The sequence below is a fragment of the Odocoileus virginianus genome, chromosome 33 (assembly GCF_023699985.2).
Source record: "Odocoileus virginianus isolate 20LAN1187 ecotype Illinois chromosome 33, Ovbor_1.2, whole genome shotgun sequence".
In the NCBI taxonomy this organism is placed as follows: Eukaryota; Metazoa; Chordata; class Mammalia; order Artiodactyla; family Cervidae; genus Odocoileus; species Odocoileus virginianus.
Genome location: NC_069706.1, coordinates 31,776,942 through 31,797,073, shown reverse-complemented (window position 1 = coordinate 31,797,073; position 20,132 = coordinate 31,776,942). Strand labels below are relative to the sequence as shown.

The following is a 20,132-nucleotide window of genomic DNA, read 5'->3' as shown; positions in this document are numbered from 1 at the left end:
TTTTTGTGGATTTAAAAAAAATGTTGAGATCTAATTTACCTACCATTAAATCTATCCATTTTAAGTGTACAGTTTGATGGCTTTTAGGATAAACATATGGGTGGGCAGCCATCACCACAGTTCAATGTTAGAATATTTCTACCACCCAGAATGTTCTCTTGTGCCTGTTTGAAGTCAGTCCCTGCTCAACCCCCAGCAACTGGTGATCTTTCTGTGTCTGTAGTTTTCAGATTTCAAACAATATATAGTCTTTTGTGTCTGGTTTCTTTCACTTGGCATTGTGTTTTTGGAGGCTCATTCAATATTGTTGCTTATATCTGTAGTCGGGGACTTCCCTGGTGGTCCAGTGGGGAAGACTCTGCCTTCCAATGCAGGGGGTGTGTGTTCAATCCCTGATTGGGAAAATAAGGTTCCACATGCCACATGAAGGTGAAAGTGTTAGTCACTCAGTCACGTCCAACTCTTTGCGACCCCATGGACTGTAGCCCGCCAGGCTCCTCTGTCCATGGAATTCTCCAAGCAAGAAGACTGGAGTGGGTTGCCATTCCCTTCTCCAAGGGACCTTCCCAAACCAGGGATCAAACTTGGGTCTTCTGCATTGCAGGCAGATTTTTTACCGTTTGAGCCACAGGGAAGCCCCAGTGGCCATGCCGTACGGCATGGCCAAAATATAAAAAGATAGTTGGGTTCTGCATCTGCAGGTACGAAGGGCTGAGTGCACAATATCATTTTATATGAGGGATTTGAGCATTGTCCCATTTGGGTATCTGCAGAGGGTCCTGAACCAATCCCCTGAGGATGCCAAGGGACCTCTGTGTACTATCGTATAAATGTGTTTACCAGTTGATGGACGTTTGGGGTGTTTCCATGTTTTGTGAATAATGTCACTATGAATAAATTTTTTTTTAACAAATGTTTGTATGGATATATGTTTTTATTTCTCTTTGGTGGTTGGGTCATATAGTAGGTGTATATTAACTTTTCAAGAAACTGTCAAGAACTGTTTTCCAACGGGTTGGCACCATTTTTCATTTCTCCCAACAATCTGTTCTGATTATTCTACGTTGTCATGATATTGTACTTGATATTGTCAAGTTGTCCGATGTTAACCGCTCCAGTCGGCGTGAAGTGGGATCGCGTTGTGGTTTTGATCTGTTTTATCCTCATGACTGATGATGTTGGTCATCTTTCCACTTGCTTGTTGCTGTTTGCACATCTTCATTGGTGAAGTGGGTATTCAGATCTTTTGTTCATTTTGTTTATTAGGTCTTGTTAGTAAGTTGTCAAGTGTTCTCTTTTTAAAAACCATCTATTTATTATTTTTGGTTGCACTGGGTCTGTTGCTGTATGTGGGGCTTTTCTCTAGTTGCGGTGCGAGGGCCTCTCATTGCGGTGGGTTCTCTTGTTGTGGAGCACGGGCTCTAGGGCACGCAGGCTTCACTAGTTGTGGGTGGAATCTTCTTGGACTAGGGATCGAACTGGTGTCCCCTGCATTGGCAGGCCGATCCTCAACCACTATACCACCAGGGAAGGCCAAGTGTTCTTTATATGTTGGTGATAGATGACATTTATTAGATACGTGATTTGTAGCTTGACCCATGCCTAACAGCAAGTGACTCCCGGGCCCCAGAATTCCTGGGGTATTATGTAGTTGGTCAGGTGGTTAGAATGCTGGATTTGGTGGATTCTGGGGGCGGGGGTGTAGGTCAAGGCTGGCAGGTATGCCTCGCTCCCATCAGCTCACTTGGGCATGTAGGTGCCACCGTTCTGTGGCTTAGGGGGAGTTAACTTTCCTCTGCTCTGATGTCTAGCCGCCCTGTGTGAGGAGCTGACTCTTCCCATGGCCGTGCCAGGATGGGCAATAGTGTTGCTGGCTCATCTTGCTGGCCTGAGAGCCATTCTAGGGAAACTTTGTATATTCCTGCTGGGAGCACTGTGGGTTGGTTTCTGTATTAGTCAGAACTTATTTGATTGTGGGTGACGTGCATGCGTGCTCAGTCGCTAAGTAATGTCTGACTCTTTTCGACCCCATGGACTATAGCCTGCCAGGCTCCTCTGTCCACGCAGACAAGAATACTGGAGTGGGTTGCCATGCCCTCCTGCAGGGGATCTTCCAGACCCAGGGATCGAACCCACGTCTCTTGCATTGGCAGGTAGATTCTTTACCACTGAGCCTCCTGGGAATCGGTTGCAGGTGTCCCTCAAAGAGACTTAGGCAAAAAGATATAACAATGCCTGTGTGTGTGTGAGGATTTGTTGGCTGATGTGAGTGAAGGGCTCAAGGGACCACCTTCAGGTTCAGCTGGATCCAGGCCCTCTGAATCCTGGGACTCAGCTCTGCTTTCTCTATGCTGACGCTGCTCCCTGGCAGGCTCTGCCGTGTGGCAACCCTGAAGCTCCTGGCTTTCATCCCACACCCAGGCAGCCCCGGAATAAGAAGAGCACCTCTTCTCAAAGCTTCCAGCCAGAGTCTGGGCCCTGATGCTCCTTGGATCACACCACCTTCCTTCAGCTGACCATGGGGCTCTGGCCAGGCCTGGGTCATGTGTCCACTCTAGGTGTGGGGATTTGGGGTCAGCTCACATAAGTCATGTGGGCCTTCCACTAGTCTAGGTGTGGGGATTTGGGGTCAGCTCACAGAAGTCATATGGGGCTTCCCAGGTGGCACTAGTGGTAAAGAACCCACCTGCCAAGCAGGAGACATAAGAGATGCAGGTTCGATCCCTGGGTCAGGAAGATTCCCTGGAGGAGGTCATGGCAACCCACTCCAGTATTCTTGCCTGGAGAATCCCATGGACAGAGGAGCCTGGCGGGCTGCAGTCCATAGGGTTGCACAGAGTCAGACACGACTGAAACGACTTAGCGTGCACACATAGATCATATGCATCAAGAATGGAGAAAAGGGGCTCTCCCTGGTGGCTCAGTGGTGAGGAATCCACCTGGCAATGCAGGGACATTGGTTTGATCCCTGGTCTGGGAAGAACACACATGCTTTGAAGCAACGAAGCCTGTGCGCTGCAACTATTGAGCCTGTGCTCTAGGGCCCGGGAGCCGCGACTACTGAAGCCCGCATGCCCTAGAGCCCGTGCTCCACGACAAGAGAAGCCTGAGCACTGCAACTGGAGAGAAGGCCCCCCTCGTCACAACTAGAGAAAAGCTCGAGTGCAGTAATGAAGACCCAGTGCAGCCAAAAATAAATAATAAATAATAAAATTTTAAAATTGGGGAAAAAGAATGGAGAAAAGTGTTCTCTGGAATAGTGTTCTATGACCGAGAGTGGGACGAGATACGGTGCCCCAGGGGTGGGGAGTGATGCTTTCTCCCCAGATCCTCCATCCATCTGTGGTGCTCTGTATCCCCTCTCCCCACTGGACAGTGGGCCCCCCCTGGCGGAGGGCACGTCCTGCCTGCGGCTCTGGGGGCAGGACAGGGCCCAGCGGGTGGTGAGTGCTCCACGGACACCTCGTACAAGAGAGGGTGTGCGCATAGGGCAGTGGAGATGGGGTAGGGGATGGCGGGCCTGTCCTTTCTGCTTCTCCCCAACCCCCCTGCAGCCAGGCCCATCTTGCTGTCACCTGGTACCCTGGACTGATCACCATGGATACAGGGACTTCCCCTTTCAGGAGTCCCCTTTGTCAGACCCTAGTGCCCTGCATGCCGTGTGCATCGCATCCTTCTCTGCTTAGCCATAAAAACAGGGAGCTGTAATGGTGGGAAGGTGGGCAGAAGGCATGCTGAGTCCATCCTGGTGCGAGTTTGGGGCAAGTATAAGCTCCTCTCTGTGTGGGCATGTCCCTGCACTAGGGATGGGGTGGGCGGGTGCTGGACTCAATAGCTGGCGTGTGGCCTGCGTGGTGAAGCTGGTTGATTAAATCAGATGTTGCTTTGTCCGCCCACATCGAGAAGGATGTGAGCTGTTGGCTAGGCCTAGAGGGTCTGGGGTCCACTGGGGTAACCCCCCGGGTTACCCTGCATGTCAGAACCTGCCGGCCTGCGCTTTGGTGGTGAGAGCCGTATTCAGCTGTCGGTGGCCGTGATGACCCATGTGGTCCTGCTCTGGGGCGTCTGGGGTTACTACAGCCAGTGCTGCCGACCCCCAAGACAGCTCACTCTTGATTCTCACCTCCTGGGCCCAGGACCTGGGCAGAGAGAGCGAGCCAGACCCAGAGTCCGGCAGACCAGGACGCAAGTCCTAACAACATCTGCTCATGCACAGCCCACACCTGTGACCACTTCTCTGTACCTCAACTTCCCCATCTGGAAAATGGGGGTGACTGTGGTCTCTGCTTCATGGGGCCGGGGTGTGATGTCATCTGGTGATATGATGCCGTTCCTCCTGTTGTCTGCCCACAGGTGAATGACCATGGCGGAGAGCACGTGACCGGCACGGACCTTTCGTGCCCACCCAGTGGCACCGCCATGCAGAAGCCCAGCGGCCTGAAGCCCCCCGGCCGCGGGGGGAAGCACTCAAGCCCCATGGGTCGGACATCCACAGGGTCAACCTCGGCCTCCACCACCGTAGCGGCCAGTGGCTCTAAGGAAGGTGCGTAGGGCTGAGGGTGGAGGGGTGAGGGTCTGGAGGCGGGTGGCAGGTAGTGGTTCTTCTGGAAGAGCTAAAGGGACTTGAGCCACTTCCTGACCAGCCTGGAGGCCAGTGGCTCCCGGAAGTTCTTCTTGATGTCTGCCCACATCCCTCTGAAAATTAACTAGCAATGGGCAGGGACATGTGCTCTGGCTGCATTGTTCCTTTTGACACCCTTCCAGCTCCAGGAGGCAGGTACCGCTGTTGGCCTCCCTCAGGGATGAGGCAGTGGAGGCCCAGGGAGGCGTGGCACCTTGCCCACATCACTCAGCCTGGAAAACACAGCCCCATTCACCCTGCAGCCTCTGCCCACCTCCCTACCCCCACTCATTCCCCTTCTGGGGTCTGAGATGGTCTCCACTTCCCACCAGCTTTCTTGCGTGCCACGCAGACCCATGCCCTTTGAGCTTTACTTATGTAACCTCCTGCGGGTGGGCACAGGGTGCCCTCAGGGCAGGGGTCCGGCTGGGTGCTCTGGCTGGAGGCACCAGCTCTGAAGGCAAATGGGTTTGAGGACAGCTGTTAGCTGTTGGCTTTTTCTGGTGATAAAAGTAAAATAGTCCACTGTGTACTAGTTAAAGTTTGATGCAGGGGTAAAATTGCCAGTCATCCTCTCTAGAGGGAAGTGTTGGGTTGGCCAGAGAGTTCATTTGGGTTTTTCCATACGATATAACAGTGAAACCCAAAGAAACTTTTTGGCCGACCTGGTATTATTATTTTGGTTTTTATCTTTTCACTTTTTTCTTAGCCGTTTGCAATCATGTTGCATATACAACCTGAAAATCTGCTTTTTTCCTTTTAACATGATCAAGTGGGTTTTCTCATGTCACTAAAAATCTCCCATGTCCATCATTTATAAATGGCTGTAGAATATCCTGTTCATTCAACAAATATAAATCAAGGGCCTGCTCTGTGGATGCAATCCTAACTGCTGGAGCTCTCGTTTTGAGCAAAACTGGGGTCCCAGCCCTTAGGGGACTGCCGGCCTGGTGGGGGGCAGAGTGCTGAGTATCATGAGGTCCTCTAACTGGGGCCTGCCATGGTCCTGAAGGTCAGGAAAACCTTCCCTGAGGAGGGCACGTGTGAGCTGAGGTCTGAGGGTGACGGTTTACTAGATGAGGAGGGGAAGGCATTCCAGGCAGAGGGAACAGCACGTGCAAAGGCCCAGTGGCAGAAGGGAGCATGGTGAGTATAAGGGAGGGGAAAAAAGTGAGTGTGGCTACAATATGACCAGTGGGAAGTGTGCCGGTGACACAGGGGTAGACTGGTTGCGGGGGACACGTTGGGGTTATACAGGGAGCTTCACTTCCATCCTAATGGTGGGAAGCTGCTGGGAAGTTTTCAATCAAAAGGAATATGATAGAAGGCATTGGGAAATGAGGAGTATGAGATGAGGTTGGGCAGGGCGGCAGAGGTAGGTGATGAAGGGCAGGGGGACTGGGTTTAAGTGTGATGGAACCCGTTGGAAGATGTTACTATAGCAGAGAACATCTGCGTGTTGCTAAGCATCCTTCAGTCTTGGAGAGAGGGTGGCAGAGGTTAAGAACGGGATCGGGGAGGTGGGTGAGGAGGCATGTGGTCACCCAGGTGAGGATGCTTGCACTCACTGCCAGGGCTGTGAGAGGTCAAGGGACTGACCACCATGAGTGGACTACAGGGAAGACTTCGTGGAGGAAGTGTGAGTGAGCTCAGCCTGGAGGCTGGAGGAATGTAAATGTGAAGGAGGGTGACATGGGGTCTGGAGGAAGAGCTTGGGCAGAGGCGTCAGGGGGGCTGAGCTCGGTCTAGTGTGGGCGGGATTTGTGTAGCCCCTCGATTGGAGAGGGCTTCCCTGAGAGCTGATCAGGTAAAGAACCCGCCTGCCAGTGCAGGAGGCACAAGAGATGTGGGTTCGATCCCTGAGTCGGGAAAATCCTCTAGAGAAGGAAATGGCAGCCCACTCCAGTATTCTCCCCTGGAAAGTTCCACAGATGGAGGAGCCTGGTGGGCTGCAGTTCATGGGGTTGCAAAGAGTCGGACACAACTGAGTGTGCTTGCGTGTGCGCACACATACACACACACACGGTGGTTGGAGAAGGGCTCAAGTGAGGCCCCTTGCTGACCCTCTTCCCTCGTCACGAGAGCCCGTAGCACCTTCTAGATTCTTTCTTCCTTGCCTCCACTCTGATCTAGACAGGCCTGAGTTCTGGCTGTGATCCAGCTCTCACGTCCCTCCTAGCTCTGCCCCTGCTGTGTGACCTTGGAAGAGTTACTTGACCTCTCAGAGTCGCAAATGGGATAATAACATTTCTCTCATGGAATCAACTGAGTTAATAAACGTGAAGTGCCTGCAAGCACAAGGCTCATTAGAGAGTAATTTCTTTTCCTTTCATCCATCCATAATCTCATTACGGAAAGATCTGAGTAATAAAAGAAGGAACTCCCATTACTCCTCCATTTAACCTAATCACAACCCCCCCAACCCATCGTCCTCTATTCCCTCCTGGTCTTCTTTCCTATTGCACGTGTTGTTTCAGGCAGTTAAGGCATGGTTTGTATCCGAACCTGCATCTGACTGCTGGGCATTTCATTGCCTTCTGTGGCACGTGCCCCCTGCTCAGGCAGTGCCCCCCTGCGTGGCTCCATCATCATAGTCCCTGGAGGGGAGGGGATCGGCCCACACGGTGGGGCCTGCTGGTTGCCTCCTGGTCACTCCGGTCTGGGAGCCCCTGAGGGTCAGGGCTGGGTGGTCTGACTGCCTGGACCCCAGCCCCGCAGGGGGGCTGTTCTTGGGAGAGGGGATGCCACTCCATGAATGCCTGATTGATCAAGAGCCACGTCCCCCGGCGAGCGACACACCGGCAGCCAAAGGGGGCAGCTGCGCTGGGTGCTGCCCTCCCTCCTGCTCTGGCACCTGCTGCCTTTGCAGGTCAGAGGGACACAGACCCCGGGCTGGGGGAGGGAGTAGTTGGCCGGGGCAAGGACCCTGTGAGAGGGGAAGGGAGGCATTTTTGGCACAGCTCCAGGTCTCATAACAAGAGTCCCCCCAGAGCTGGGATGGGGGACAGCAACAGGGGAGGACAGTGCCCGCCCCCCCAACTCCTATTGGCCCATGGGCTCCCTCACCCATACCATGGAAGGGCCATTGTCTCTCCCAGGTGCTGGAGGTGCCCATCCCCAGGGGACGCTGGGACTCTGGGGGTGGGCCCTGGAGCACCGAGAGAGGGTCTGGCAGAAGCTGGAGCCTGGCGGTGGTTGGAGGGGGCAGTTGTTCTGGGAATCAGGGCAGTGGCAGCCTCCCAAAGTATGAGCTCAGCCTCCGGGCAGAGGGTCTGCCAAGGGCCGGGCCTGGACCAATGCCCCAGCCCACCCCAGCCTGCGTCGGTTCCCAGAGTGGTGACACAGGGAGAGGATGGCTGGGGTGGAGGGGGCCGTGGGAGGGGGTCTCCCGTACCAGGAGGTGGCCCAGAGGTGGTCAGGGCAGGAGCGCAGGATGGTAGTCTGGGACCCACCGGTGGGCCAGGAGCCGGGTGGGGCCTGAGGTCAGGGAGTCCCAGCCAGATGGGATGGAACCTCTGCGGCTGCTTCACATCAGGCGGGGGCGGCAGGGATCCTTGCTCGGGAGGTGACGCTGGTTGGGAAGATCTGAGTTGGTGAGCAGGAAGCTGCCCAGCGGAGGTCAGGGGAAGGGCATCCCGGCAAAGATTCTGAGTCTTGAAGTCTCTTGAGGACTAGAGTGGATGGAGGGCAGCTCCAGGGGTCTTCGGAGGGTTGTGAGTGGGCCAGGGCAGGAGCAGGGCCGGAAGGGAAATGGGGCACGAGACTCGGGCTTCCTCGGGGGTTGGGACTCTATCCTGGGCCTGAGGAAGATGCGGGGGGATTTCAGGCCTCCAGGACCCCAGATGCTGCTGGTGACGTTCCTCGCTGTGCGTCAGGAGCAGCCCTCAGTGGTCCAACGCAGCTGGGCCATCCTGGGACAGATGGGACCATGGCGGGCTTTCACAGGACCCTCCAGCCCTCTGGGTCCACTTCTGAGCCTCAGGTTGGGGGCAGGCCAGACCAGGCCGTGGGTGTCTCTCTGGAATAAGGACTGGCCGCGAGGACCTGGAAGAGACTCAAGGGCAGCTGAGCAAAGGGATAGACCACAAACCACTGTTGAGGTCCTTCTACCCTTGCCCCCAGCTGGGGCTGGTGGGTCCTTAGAGGGTCTCTCCCCTCTCGCATCCCTCATACTGTGGTCCAGCCACAGAGACATTGCATCTAGGCGGGGATGGCGTTTGACAGTTGCTTTGTTACAAGCCAGCCCAGCAGCAGGTGTCTTTTCACGTCTCTTTCTCGTTAACTAGCCAGTGAAAAGAACTGCTCTTCTGTCCATTTTAAAGATGACAAAACTGAGGCTTGGAGCTCTCAGCTGTGTTGCCCAGAGTTACAGGGCCAGAGAGTGGCAGGACTGGGGGTGTGCGACACATCTAAAGCCGGCTCAGGGGTCCTCCCTGGTGGTCTAGTTGTTGAAGGTCCGTCTGCCAATACAGGGGACACGGGTTCGATCCCTGGTCTGGGAAGATCCCACATGCTGTGGAGCGGCTAGGCCCATGTGCCACAACTACTGAAGCCCAAGCTCTCTAGAGCCTGTGCTCCGCAACAAGAGAAGCCACTGCAATGAGAAGCCTGTGCACTGCAACCAGAGAGTAGCCACTTGCCGCAACTAGAGAAAGCCTGAGTGCAGCAACGAGGATCTACTGCAACTACAAAAATATAAAGAAAGAAAGAAATGGAAAAAAAAAGCTGGTTCAGGCTGCCGGCACCCCCTGCCCCCCACCAGGGGTAAGGTGGCTGGGATGGCTGGAGTGCGGAGTCCAGTCCCACACTCTGCTCAGACCCGGGGCTGGTGGGCAGGGCAGGAGGAGCCATCTGTCTGCATTACGATGAGACCTGTGTGACCTGTGGGCCTGTGGCCTTTCCCACATTCGGAGTGTCGGGGACAGGAGACCAAGGATGGGCGTGCATGGGTGTGTCCTTCACACGAGAAGTGCCCGCTTGGGATGGGGTCTACCTCTTATTCTATGATCTCCCCCAAGGGGCACAGAACGTTTCAGGTCTGGCTTATTGAGCTGGGGCCCAGATGCCCCCATACCCTGTGGATGCTCCAGACAGCTCCAGAGAGCCAGCCTGACATGCCTGGAATGGGGCATTCATAGAGCTTCACAGCTGGCCTCTGGTCCTAGACACCGACCCCCCTCCGCTCCACCCCGGAGGTCTGTGTCTCTCAGCTTGGTCTCCATGCTCCTGAGAAGGGTGGGTGTGTGTGTAGCCCGCCAGGCTCCTCTGTCCACGAGATTCTCCCTGGAGAATACAGGTCTGTGTCTCTCAGCTTGGTCTCCATGCTCCTGAGAAGGGTGTGTGTGGGTGTGGGTGTGTGTGTGCATGCTCCTGAGAAGCGTGTGTGTGTGTGTTCCAGGCGCCCGGAGGTCTGTGTCTCTCAGCTTGGTCTCCATGCTCCTGAGAAGCGTGTGTGTGTGTGTGTGTGTGTGTGTGTGTGTGTGTGTTCCAGGCGCCCGGAGGTCTGTGTCTCTCAGCTTGGTCTCCATGCTCCCGAGAAGGGTGTATGTGTGTGTCTGTATGCTCCTGAGAAGCGTGTGTGTGTGTGTGTGCATGCTCCTGAGAAGGGTGTGTGTGTGTGTGTGTGTGTGTGTGTGTGTATGTGTGTGTGTATGTATGTGCTCAGTCGCTTAGTCGTGTCCCACCCTGTGACCCCATGGACTGTAGCCTGCCAGGCTCCTCTGTCCACGGGATTCTCCCCGGAGAACACAGGCGTGGGTTGCCATGACCTCCTCCAGGGGCTCTTCCTGACCCAGGGATCGAGCCCGAATCTCCTACATCTTCTCCATTGCAGGCAGATTCTTTATCACTAGCGCCACCTGAGAAGTCCCCCCTAGGAGGGTAGGAGGCATCATGCCCGTTTTAACTGACTTGTCCCAGATGCTTTGCAAGCCTGGGCAGAACCAGGAGCTTCCAGCCCTCGCTCATGCAGAGCCAGCGCTGCCCCAGGCGGCACGCACTCCCTTCAAGGTCAACGCTCCCACTCTCCTCCCCTAACCACATCCTAAACTTTTTTTATGCCCTCAGGATGGGGAAAGCCAAGCTGAGCTTTTCTGTGGCTGGACTGTGGATGGGCGGGGGGCAGGGCAGCCTCCTAATGCTCCTGACGTCGCCCAGAATCGATCGGGAATGGTGGGGGAGGGTTGAGAGCACTATGGGGGGCGCGGGCAGGGGCCCAGCTGCCAGCGCCCGCCCACTGTGGCTGGCATGGCCATAGCAGGGCTTCTCCATGGGGACCTGGCTCTGCTCTTTCCAGGGTAAGCCTCCCGTGTCTTTGTCTCCCTGGGGCCCCAGCCGAGTTGCTGGGTGGGTGCTCTGTCCGCCTGGTTTAGGAGTAAGGGGAACGGAAGGGGGCTTCTGAGATCCCTTGGGCTCAGGAAGGATGCTGAGCCATCCCTAGGACTGGGACCCGCCCCTAGCGGGCTGGTAGAGGGTCCCTTTTTCGGGGGATGGATGGATGGAGACAGCTTAGCAGGGGAGATGCCGGGCCTGTGGTGGCCGCAGGGGCTGGGCCCTGCCTTGGTCAGAGGGGGTTGGGAGGGGTCTCTCCAGAGACATATGGGTGGGTGATGTCAAGGAGCTGATGGGACGTGGAGTGGGCAGGGGGAAAGTGGCCCCCTTGAGGAATGCTCTAGAGACCCCATCCCTTCCTTTCGACCTTTGTGTTGAGTACCTGCTGGGAGAGCAGGGGTCTTGGAGCAGAAAGCTGCTATGGGGCTTGTGGGGCATTTATGTTTGTTGCTTCGGGGTCACCACGGAGGGGAGGTCAGGGTCTTGGCCAGGCTGTGTTTTGAGGCTCTGGGGCTGGAGAGGTGGTCTGTGTGGACCCTGCCTCCCAGGACTTGTGTTCTGGGTGGGGCAGTGCAGACGTGTACCCTGGCAGCTTGGGTGGCAGACTGTGCAAACCGAGGCAGAATGGAGCTCCGTGGCAGTGCCCATGAGCGATGCTGGAGCTGGTCTGATGGGCAGGCAGGGTTTCCTTAAGTGACACAGAGAGGAAAAATGCTGTAATTTTAGGTCAGAGTGACCATGTACTGCCTGGGACAGCCCTGGTTTATGCTTGCAGTCTTGGCATGATACTGTATTAATAGCACTGACTTTCCCTCCACAGTGTCTGGCTTTGGATGATAAATCATGTAGTCACCTTATTCATTGCCCCTCCTAAGTCATCACACTGCTCATTCACACATTAAAGGCTCTGACAAATCCTGCAGCAAAATCACCTTAGCTTTGCTTAAGTCCCTGCTTCTCGAGTTTGTTTGAATTTTGAGATTAAGGTTTTGTTTTCATGAGACCTATTAACACTCTGTAGAACCATGTTCAATGGGACATTTATGTGTGTGTTAATTTGGTTTAGTTGTGTCTGACTCTTTTCAACCCTGTGGACCATAGCCTGCCAGGCTCCTTTGTCTGTGGGTTTCTCCAGGCAAGAATACTGGAGTGGATTGCCATGCCTTCCTCCAGGGGGTTTTCCCAACCCAGGGATCGAACCCGCGTCCTTTCTATGTCTCCTGCATTGACAGGTGGGCTCTTTACAACTAGCACTACCTCGGAAGCCCCATGGGACATTTACGGATATGCTTTATCCCCTCTGGCCTTCAGGGGCAGAGGGCCGACTTCATCATGCCCCTTGGTTCGTGTCGTATTGCCACTGTGGGTCCCTCCAAAGCCTCTCTTGATTTTTTTTAAGTTGATTCCTTTTTATCCTGTTCCCTGTTCCCATTTCCCCCACACCTAGATATTCATACCCATGTACTTTGCCCTGGAATCCTCTTAAACCCTTTCTCACCAAATATCACATCATCAACACTTTCCCATGTCACTTGAAAGAAAAAAATTTTTTTGAAAAAATTATTTTTAAAGAATACTTAATAATCTGCAAGACTTGATCATAATTTATATAACTGCTTACTATTTTGGGAGTTTTGTTTTGTGAATGACAAGACATTGAGTCAGTTTTTTTCTTTATAAATGATTTCCTTGGGGAACGGGCCACAGATGACATTCCCTAATTTATTATTTTCTTTCTCAAATATTCTATTTTGTTTTTTATTGCTCGTTATTCACTTTATTACACAAGTAACGTGGGCTTCTCATAAAAGCCAAAGGTTAACATAGAAAGTGATCCCCAAATCGAGAGTTAAGTGAATCAGGGGAAATGAGGATGTGGTGGGTTTGCCTTCAGGGACTGATGACTCTGGAATAGGGCCTGAAGCTGGGGGCTGGAGACTGGAGGCTGGGAGACCCTTCTGGAAACTTCTTTGCTGAGCAAGGTGTGAAATCTCAAGGACTTGATCTCAGAAGGGGTCTCTGAGACCCTTGAGGGAGATATGGATTTAGGAGTTATTTATTCTGTGAAATTTCCAGGTCTTGATGAATAACTGAATTGGGAGTGGGGAGGTGGGGGGAAAGGGGAGGAGCAATGAGGGTTAGTGGCCTGAGAAAATGGGTGGGTGGGTGCACTCCCGAGATGGGGGGACAGAGGTGGGGTCACTATGGTTCAGAATGTGAAGTGTGAAGTCCTGGAGGACATCCAGGAGGAGGCAGCTGCTGGAATGGCAAGTCTGGTGGCCAGGGAGGGGATCTGGACTGGGGAGAACAACTGAGGTCCAACTTCATTCTCCATCTTTTTTTTTTTTCCCCACTCTCCATCTTTTTATGTCACTTGAATCTTTTTTAAAAATTTATTTATTTTTAATTGGAAGATAATTGCTTTACAGGATTGTGTTGGCATGCTACAGTCCATGGGGTCGCAGAGTCGGACCCGACTGAGCGACTGAACTGAGCTGATTGTGTTGGTTTCTGCCATTAACATGAATCAGCCATAGGTATACGTTCGTTCCCTTCCTCTTGAATCTCCCTCCCACCTCCCACCGCATCCTATCGGTTGTCGCAGAGCACCGGGTTTGAGCTCCCTGGGTCATAGAGCAAATTCCTATGGGCTATCTATTTCACCCATGATAATGTGCATGTTTCATTGCGACTCTCAGCTCCTCCCACCTCTCCTTCCCCCACTGTGTCCACATCACTTGGATCTTTTACAAGGACAATTTATTAACGTCTTTTTTAAAAAGGCAGAAACATGGCGGCATATAAATAGTAGCTAAAGGCGCAGGAGAGGGTTAGATTGAGAGGGTTCGATTACAGGGGCACGCAGTGTGGAGCAGGGTTCCCAGGTACTGACCACAGAAGAGGAATATTTTTCCTGCCTCTCGCCTCCTGCCCACCCGCTCCCAGCATTGGAGACAGGCCAGGGGTTTTGTCCTTCCCTGTCTCCTCTTCCTGTCTCTCATTCACAGGGTCTAGAGAATTTAGATGGGTCTCAGATGGGCCACTAGCCAGGGTGTGGGCTGGGACACGGCCAGTGGTGTGCTGGCGCTGGCCCAGGCTGGCTCATGAGAACCAATTGTGAAATTGTCAGGAATTTTGCAAGCCAGAGTCACAGCCCTTATTTAAACAATCAGATTGTGTGTGAACTTAAAATTAAGCACATTCTATTAAAAACAAAGGTAATAAATATTCAAACCTCATGACTTCTAGTAGTTCTCCTAGCAGCATTTATACCCCTAATACTACTATTGTTTTATTGGTAAAATACTACTGTTTGCTACTAGTGAGATTTTTTAGCATCTAGGTTTTTGAGTTTGCATGCATGCTTAGTCGCTTCAGTGAGTCTGACTCTTTGCCACCCCATGGACTGTAGCCCACCAGCCTCCTCTGTCTATATTTTCCCAGCAAGAATAGTAGAGTGAGTTGCCAGCCCTCCTCCAAGGGATCTTCTTGACCCAGGGATCAAACTCACATTTTCTGCGTCTCCTGTATTGCAGGCAGATTCGTTACTGCTGAACCACCAGGGAAGCCTGTTTTTGAGGTTATTTACTCTATATTGGAAGTACTATATATAATCTCTTCCCAACTCTGTGTTCAATGGCATGATGCTGGCATCTTGAGATGGACCATGGTGGGAGAATTTACACTATGGGAATTGGCAAAGGCTAAAAATCAGGGTTATTATTATTATTATTGGGCTGGCCAAGAAATTCATTTGGTTTTTTTCTGTAGCATCTTATGGAAAAACCAGGATGAACTTTTTGGCCAACCCAATATTACTATTATTTTCTCTTGGAGAATCAGTTAAGCCTTTCCCAGCACACCACTGGCCAGAATATAGGTGGAAAGAGATAGATGGAGGCCACCCCATTGGCGAGGACCACTGGGGTTGGGCTGCAGTGGAGGAGGCAGAGGGGACCCAGTCCTGTCATGGGAGCAGGGAGCCTTGAGAGGGGCGTGGACAGCAGGGCCAGGCACCACAAGGCCGGGAAGGGTCTCCTGCAGTGAATGAGGAGCACATGGCATCCTTCCAGAAGTTTCCAGAGCCAGGGGCGGAGGTGGGGGTCAGGAGCTGAGGGTCAGCAAGGGATGCAGAAGCAGAGTCCCGTCGGGGGAAGGAACCACTTCCTTCTAGACGCTGCTGGATGGAAAAACACCTGCTGCGAAAAGAGCAGAGGACTGTAGCCCACCAGCCTCCTCTGTCTATGAGTAATAAAATATCTAACTATGTCCTGGCTGGTGTTTTGGACTTTTAACTACTGTGTACACACACGCACACACACACACGTACATACACAGGACAAAGCCTAGAAAAACAAAGCCCAGGATGATACCTGTGATTATGTTTATATGATGGAACTCTAGGTCCTTTTTTAAAAATCAGTAACTATTACATGTTTAAAATTTTTTCAGCAGTGTACCTGAGTGATCCATGTAATAAACATTTAAATAGAGAGAGAAGAGCTTGTTTTCTGGGAAGGAGAATGGGTGACAGCAGGAGCAGGGTGAGGTGAAGGAAGGTGTTTTATGGGCCAGGAGGGTGTGCATGGGCTCTGTCCTCTGTCAGAGGGCGGGTGTGGGGAGAGGAGAGGGGTGGCGGGGAGGCGGGCCCCAGGGAAGACCAAAGGGGGATGGAGGTCTGCTTCTAAAAGGAGAAGGAGGTTCTCAGCTTTCCTCTGAAAACACAGGGAAAATGGGAAGGGCTCAGGGAGGTCCAACAGCAGGAGGGAGGCCAGGTGAGCCGGAAGCTGCCTGGAGTGAGCCTCAGATTCCTGGACTGACTCCCTGCAGCCCAGGAAGTGAATATTCCATGCACCCAGCACTCAGCCGGGTGGATCCCAGTTCCGTGCGGGCTGTGCAGAGTGGCTGGCGCTGAGGACCTGCTTACAGGATCCTGTCCTGGGTGCTAGAGAGGAAACACAGCACATTATGAGTTTCCATTTAAGTCTGGAAGACAGACATAGGCTTTTTGAAGATGGGATAGAGCTCTAGAAGAATAAAGCCGGTAAAGGGTGCTGCAGGTGGGTGGGCTTTTAGGTGAAGCAGTCACGGAAGGCTTCTTGGAGGAGGTGAGGGAATGAACGAGTGACTGTCGGGGCAGAGGTTCAAGGAGGTGCTTCCACCCCCATTCACAGTGAGCCTCTCTCCCCGACCCCAGGCCCCTATGTCCTTGATGCCTTCTTGCCAGGCAGGAGGTCTGGCAGGCGCTGAGTGCCAGGCGCTGAGTTGCAGCTGAGGTCCTGGTGTTCCCCACCCCTTTGGCTGAGCTGGCATTTGACTGGGTGCTCAGCGAATGGGGTACCTGGTGGCTGAGATTGAGCAGGTGTGAAAAGTGCCTGTGCCCACTGGACCATAAAGAAGGCTGAGTGCTGAAAAGTTGATGCTCTCGAACTGTGGTGCTTGAGAAGACTCTTGAGAGTCCCTTGGACTGCAAGGAGACCCAGCCAGTCCATCCTAAAGGAAATCAACCCTGAATTCACTGGAAGGACTGATGCTGAAGTTGAAACTCCAATACTTTGGCCACCTGATGGGAAGAGCCGACTCATTGGAAAAGACCCTGGTGCTGGGAAAGATTGAGGGCAGGAGGAGAAGGGGCGACAGGTTGAGATGGTTGGATGGCATCACCGACTCAATGGACATGAGTTTGAGCAAGCTCTGGGAGATGGTAAAGGACAGGGAAGCCTGGTGTGCCGCAGTCCATCGGGCTGCAAAGAGTCGGACACGACTGAGCAATTGGACTACAACAGCAATGGCTTCCCAGGGAGGGTGGGACCAAAGACTTTGCTGAAAAAGGAGAGGAAGCGCTCTCATCTGGGCAACCCCTCCCCTCCACGTTGGACCAGACCACCAGCTGCTGTCTGTCCCTCCACATCACATCCTTTAGCCCTTTTCATCAACGTTCTACTTTGAACTTGAAACCAGCAGTCAGTTCCCTTGTGCCTGGTGTCTGGGGAAGGATCAGCTGCTGGTGTGAGGTTTAGGTCTGTCACTGCTCTTTGCTTTCTTGGAGCTTTGCTGCTGGTCCCTGAGGGAATTAAGAGGGCAGGGAGGCCCAGGCCCTGCCTTCAAGAAGCTTCCAGAACCACCCCAGAGGCTCAGTCCATCAGCCAGCTCTGTGACCACACACAGGCTCCTACGGGAGAAGAGGTGAGGCTTGTAGAATGTCCGTGCTTCCCAGAACCCTAGCAATTTCTGACTTCACTCTTCATAGTCCCATGGGGAAACCAAGGCCCACACCTGAGAAAGGGCTTGGTCAGACCCAGCCAGCGTGTGACGGATGGCTCCCTGGAGGGAAGGGGGCCCTGTGGGGTTGCCATGCCTTCCCCAGCTCAGGCGGCTGCCAGCTGCCCCGGGGTGAGTGGAGGATTTGATGAAGGTTTGTGTCTGACAGGCTGGGCCACCAAAGAGGAAAATCGCAGCGGAACACCCAAGTGTGGCTGCCCGGCTCCAGGCCTGGATTTTAGCAGCTGTTGAAACAACTGGTCCCTGGGCCTGTGACCCCTGGAAGGGGTGGGGTTGAGGAAGAATGGAGATTACCTGGGGGTCTGTGTGGGCCGGGACAGCTGGGAGGACAGCTGAGTAGGCAACTTCTTGCCAAGAATAGCCACCCTGGGTTCCCCCTCCACCAGCGGTCCCTGTTGTGTTCTCAGCACAGATGACAGGTAGCCTCTCACCTGGGCCATGGCTGTTCAGTTAAGCAGACATCACAGAGCCCCTCTGCTCCAGGAAGTGTTCTGGAAGCGGAGATGGGAAAGGCACTGATGCCTGGCGGGCCCCTGCAGGGCCTGCCTTCCCAGGAGGCTCTGAGCCGGACCAGCTGGGCCCGGCTCTGGCCTGGGTTGTTGTTCAATCACTCTGTCATGTCCGACTCTTTGCGACCCCGTGGACTGCAGCACGCCAGGCCTCCCTGTCTTTCACTGTCTCCTGGAGTCTGTTCAAACTCACGTCCATTGAGTCGATGATGCCATCCAACCATCTCATCTTCTGTCGCCTCCTCCTCTTGCTCTCAATCTTTCCCAGCATCAGGGTCTTTTCCAATGAGTCGGCTCTTCGCATCAGGTGGCCAAAGTATTGGAGCTTCAGCAATATTCAGCAAAGTATTCAGCTTCAGCACCAGTCCTTCCAGTGAATTCAGGGTTGATTTCCTTTAGGATGGACTGGTTTAGCCTCCTTGCTGTCCAAGGGCCTCTCAAGGGTCTTCTCCAACACCACAGTTTGAAAACATCAATTCTTCAGTGCTCAGCCTTCTTTACTGTCCAACTCTCACATCCATACATGACCACTGGAAAAACCATAGCTTTGACTAGGCGAACCTTTGTTGGCAAAGTGATGTCTCTGCTTTTTAATATGCCAGCCTGGGTAACTCGGCAAGTTTTGTAAACTCCGTTTCCTAATCTGCAAGTTAAGAATATAATGTATAAAAATCGCCCAGTCCATTGAGGGCGTGGGGTCAGCACTCCATGAATGGTAGCTGCTGTTTTAATGATGATAACCTTGACCCCTCGTTAACATGACCTATGGGCTACTTGGGCAGTGCTATGCAGGACCTGGGGTTGGAGCCCCATCTGATTTGTGGCTTCCTCCCACTATGACTGCTTTTTGAGGCAGCTTTTTTTTTTTTAAGGAAGGGACCCACCTGACCTTGCGGGGTTCCCAGTCCCCCAACGGGTGTGATCCCAGCAGAAGTTCCTGGTAACAGGATGGTCCTAGATGAGAACTGGGGGCCCAGAGCTCAGCCCAGGCACGGGGAACAGTAGGATGAAGTTGGCTGCTCCAGGGAGCGGTGTGAGGCAGAGCTATTGGTCCAAGGTCACCAGAATCTCCCTGGAAGCCCTTCTTCTGCCCCCTGGACCTTTTGTGACTTTAAATTTTTTCCAATCCTTTCTTTTGAGTATCAGTCATTCTTATCACAGTAAGAATGGTTGGCACTTGTTCACTTATGTGGCCCAGGCACCTTTCCTAGGGTTTTATGTGCATCATTGCTCAGCAGCCCCGTGATGGGAGCCAGGCGAGGAGACCGAGGTGGGGCTCCAGAGTCTGCTTCCTCAGCCACCATGGCCTCTACCTTTTGGGATCTCAGGGGTGGAAAAGAAGAACCTTGGGGACCCACCCACCCAGGGTCCCACAAGAAACAAGAGACATCCCTCTGCAGGAAGGAGTACAAGATGAGATTGTTCCCTATTCAAAGGGAACCGTGGGGTTTGGCCAGAATCTCGGAAATGGGTCCATGCAGGGCAGTCCAAGATTAGGGCGGTTGTAGTTTGGGGCTTGGCATGGTGAATGTTTTGTAATTTGCTGGATGAATGAAAGTGCCCTGCACCAACAGCCAGAGGCCTTTGGTTGGAGCTTGGCTCTGCTGCCTCTTGCCTGGGTCCCTAGATAAAGCAATTGATGTCTCTGAGCCTCAGTTTCCCCATCTGTAAAATGGGATCACCAAAGCACTTCACACAGTTAACCGTGAGGGTCGTATGAGCTACTGTACGTCTGCCTCTTAGCATAGAGCATCAGTTCATGGGTGTGATCACTGTGGTTGTTAATCAAGTTCAGTAGCAAAGCTCACAGATTTCCCGGGAGCCCAGCTCACAGCTGAGAGGGAGCTCCTTGTCCCTCAGTTAAGACCCCCATTCTGACTGCCTAGGCCCTGGGCGGTCACGTGCTTTCCCACCACTACTAGTGCCCCAGAGGGGTACCTGCCTGCTTGGCCTCCTGTGTGCGTCCTGCCTTGGAGTTTGTGACTTCCTCATCCTCCAGGAGCTCTGTCCTTCCAGCCTTGAGACAGCATGTAGCCAGGCCTACGGCCCTGGGCTCCTCGACCTTGGGTACCGGGAGGATGCTGGCAGAGCCGCTGCCCCTGTGACCCCTCTCCTGGCTGTCTGTGGAAAGAACCAGAAACACAAGCATCTCTGATAGGGGCATGGCAGTGTCTGCTTGCCTTCTGTCCCTGTCTGTGTTTGACAAGTGCGTCAGCCTCTGGAGTAGAGGAGGAAAAGGATGAGTCCTTCCCTGCCTGATACTTCGTCTGGCAGGAAGGAGAAGCAGTCTCCGAACCTTGAGGTTTAAATGGGCAGGCTTTCCAAATACCCACTTGCACACGGGGCCTTGCATGCGGCCCAAGAGCCAGACATGCACAAAGCATGGTGGG

The 20,132-nt window shown here is 53.4% G+C and overlaps 1 protein-coding gene across 2 annotated transcripts in view; it reads left to right on the top strand.

Annotated features, from left to right (window-relative positions):
* CLIP2 (CAP-Gly domain containing linker protein 2) overlaps positions 1-20,132 on the top strand; it is a 75,362-nt gene that overhangs the window by 17,455 nt on the left and 37,775 nt on the right. For both annotated transcript variants that reach the window (XM_020896862.2, XM_070460208.1), the window contains one exon: positions 4,354-4,543. In XM_020896862.2, the coding sequence (XP_020752521.1) occupies positions 4,420-4,543 (124 nt within the window). In that variant the 5' untranslated portion in view covers positions 4,354-4,419. Of the gene's footprint in view, positions 1-4,353; positions 4,544-20,132 lie in introns of those variants that run through there.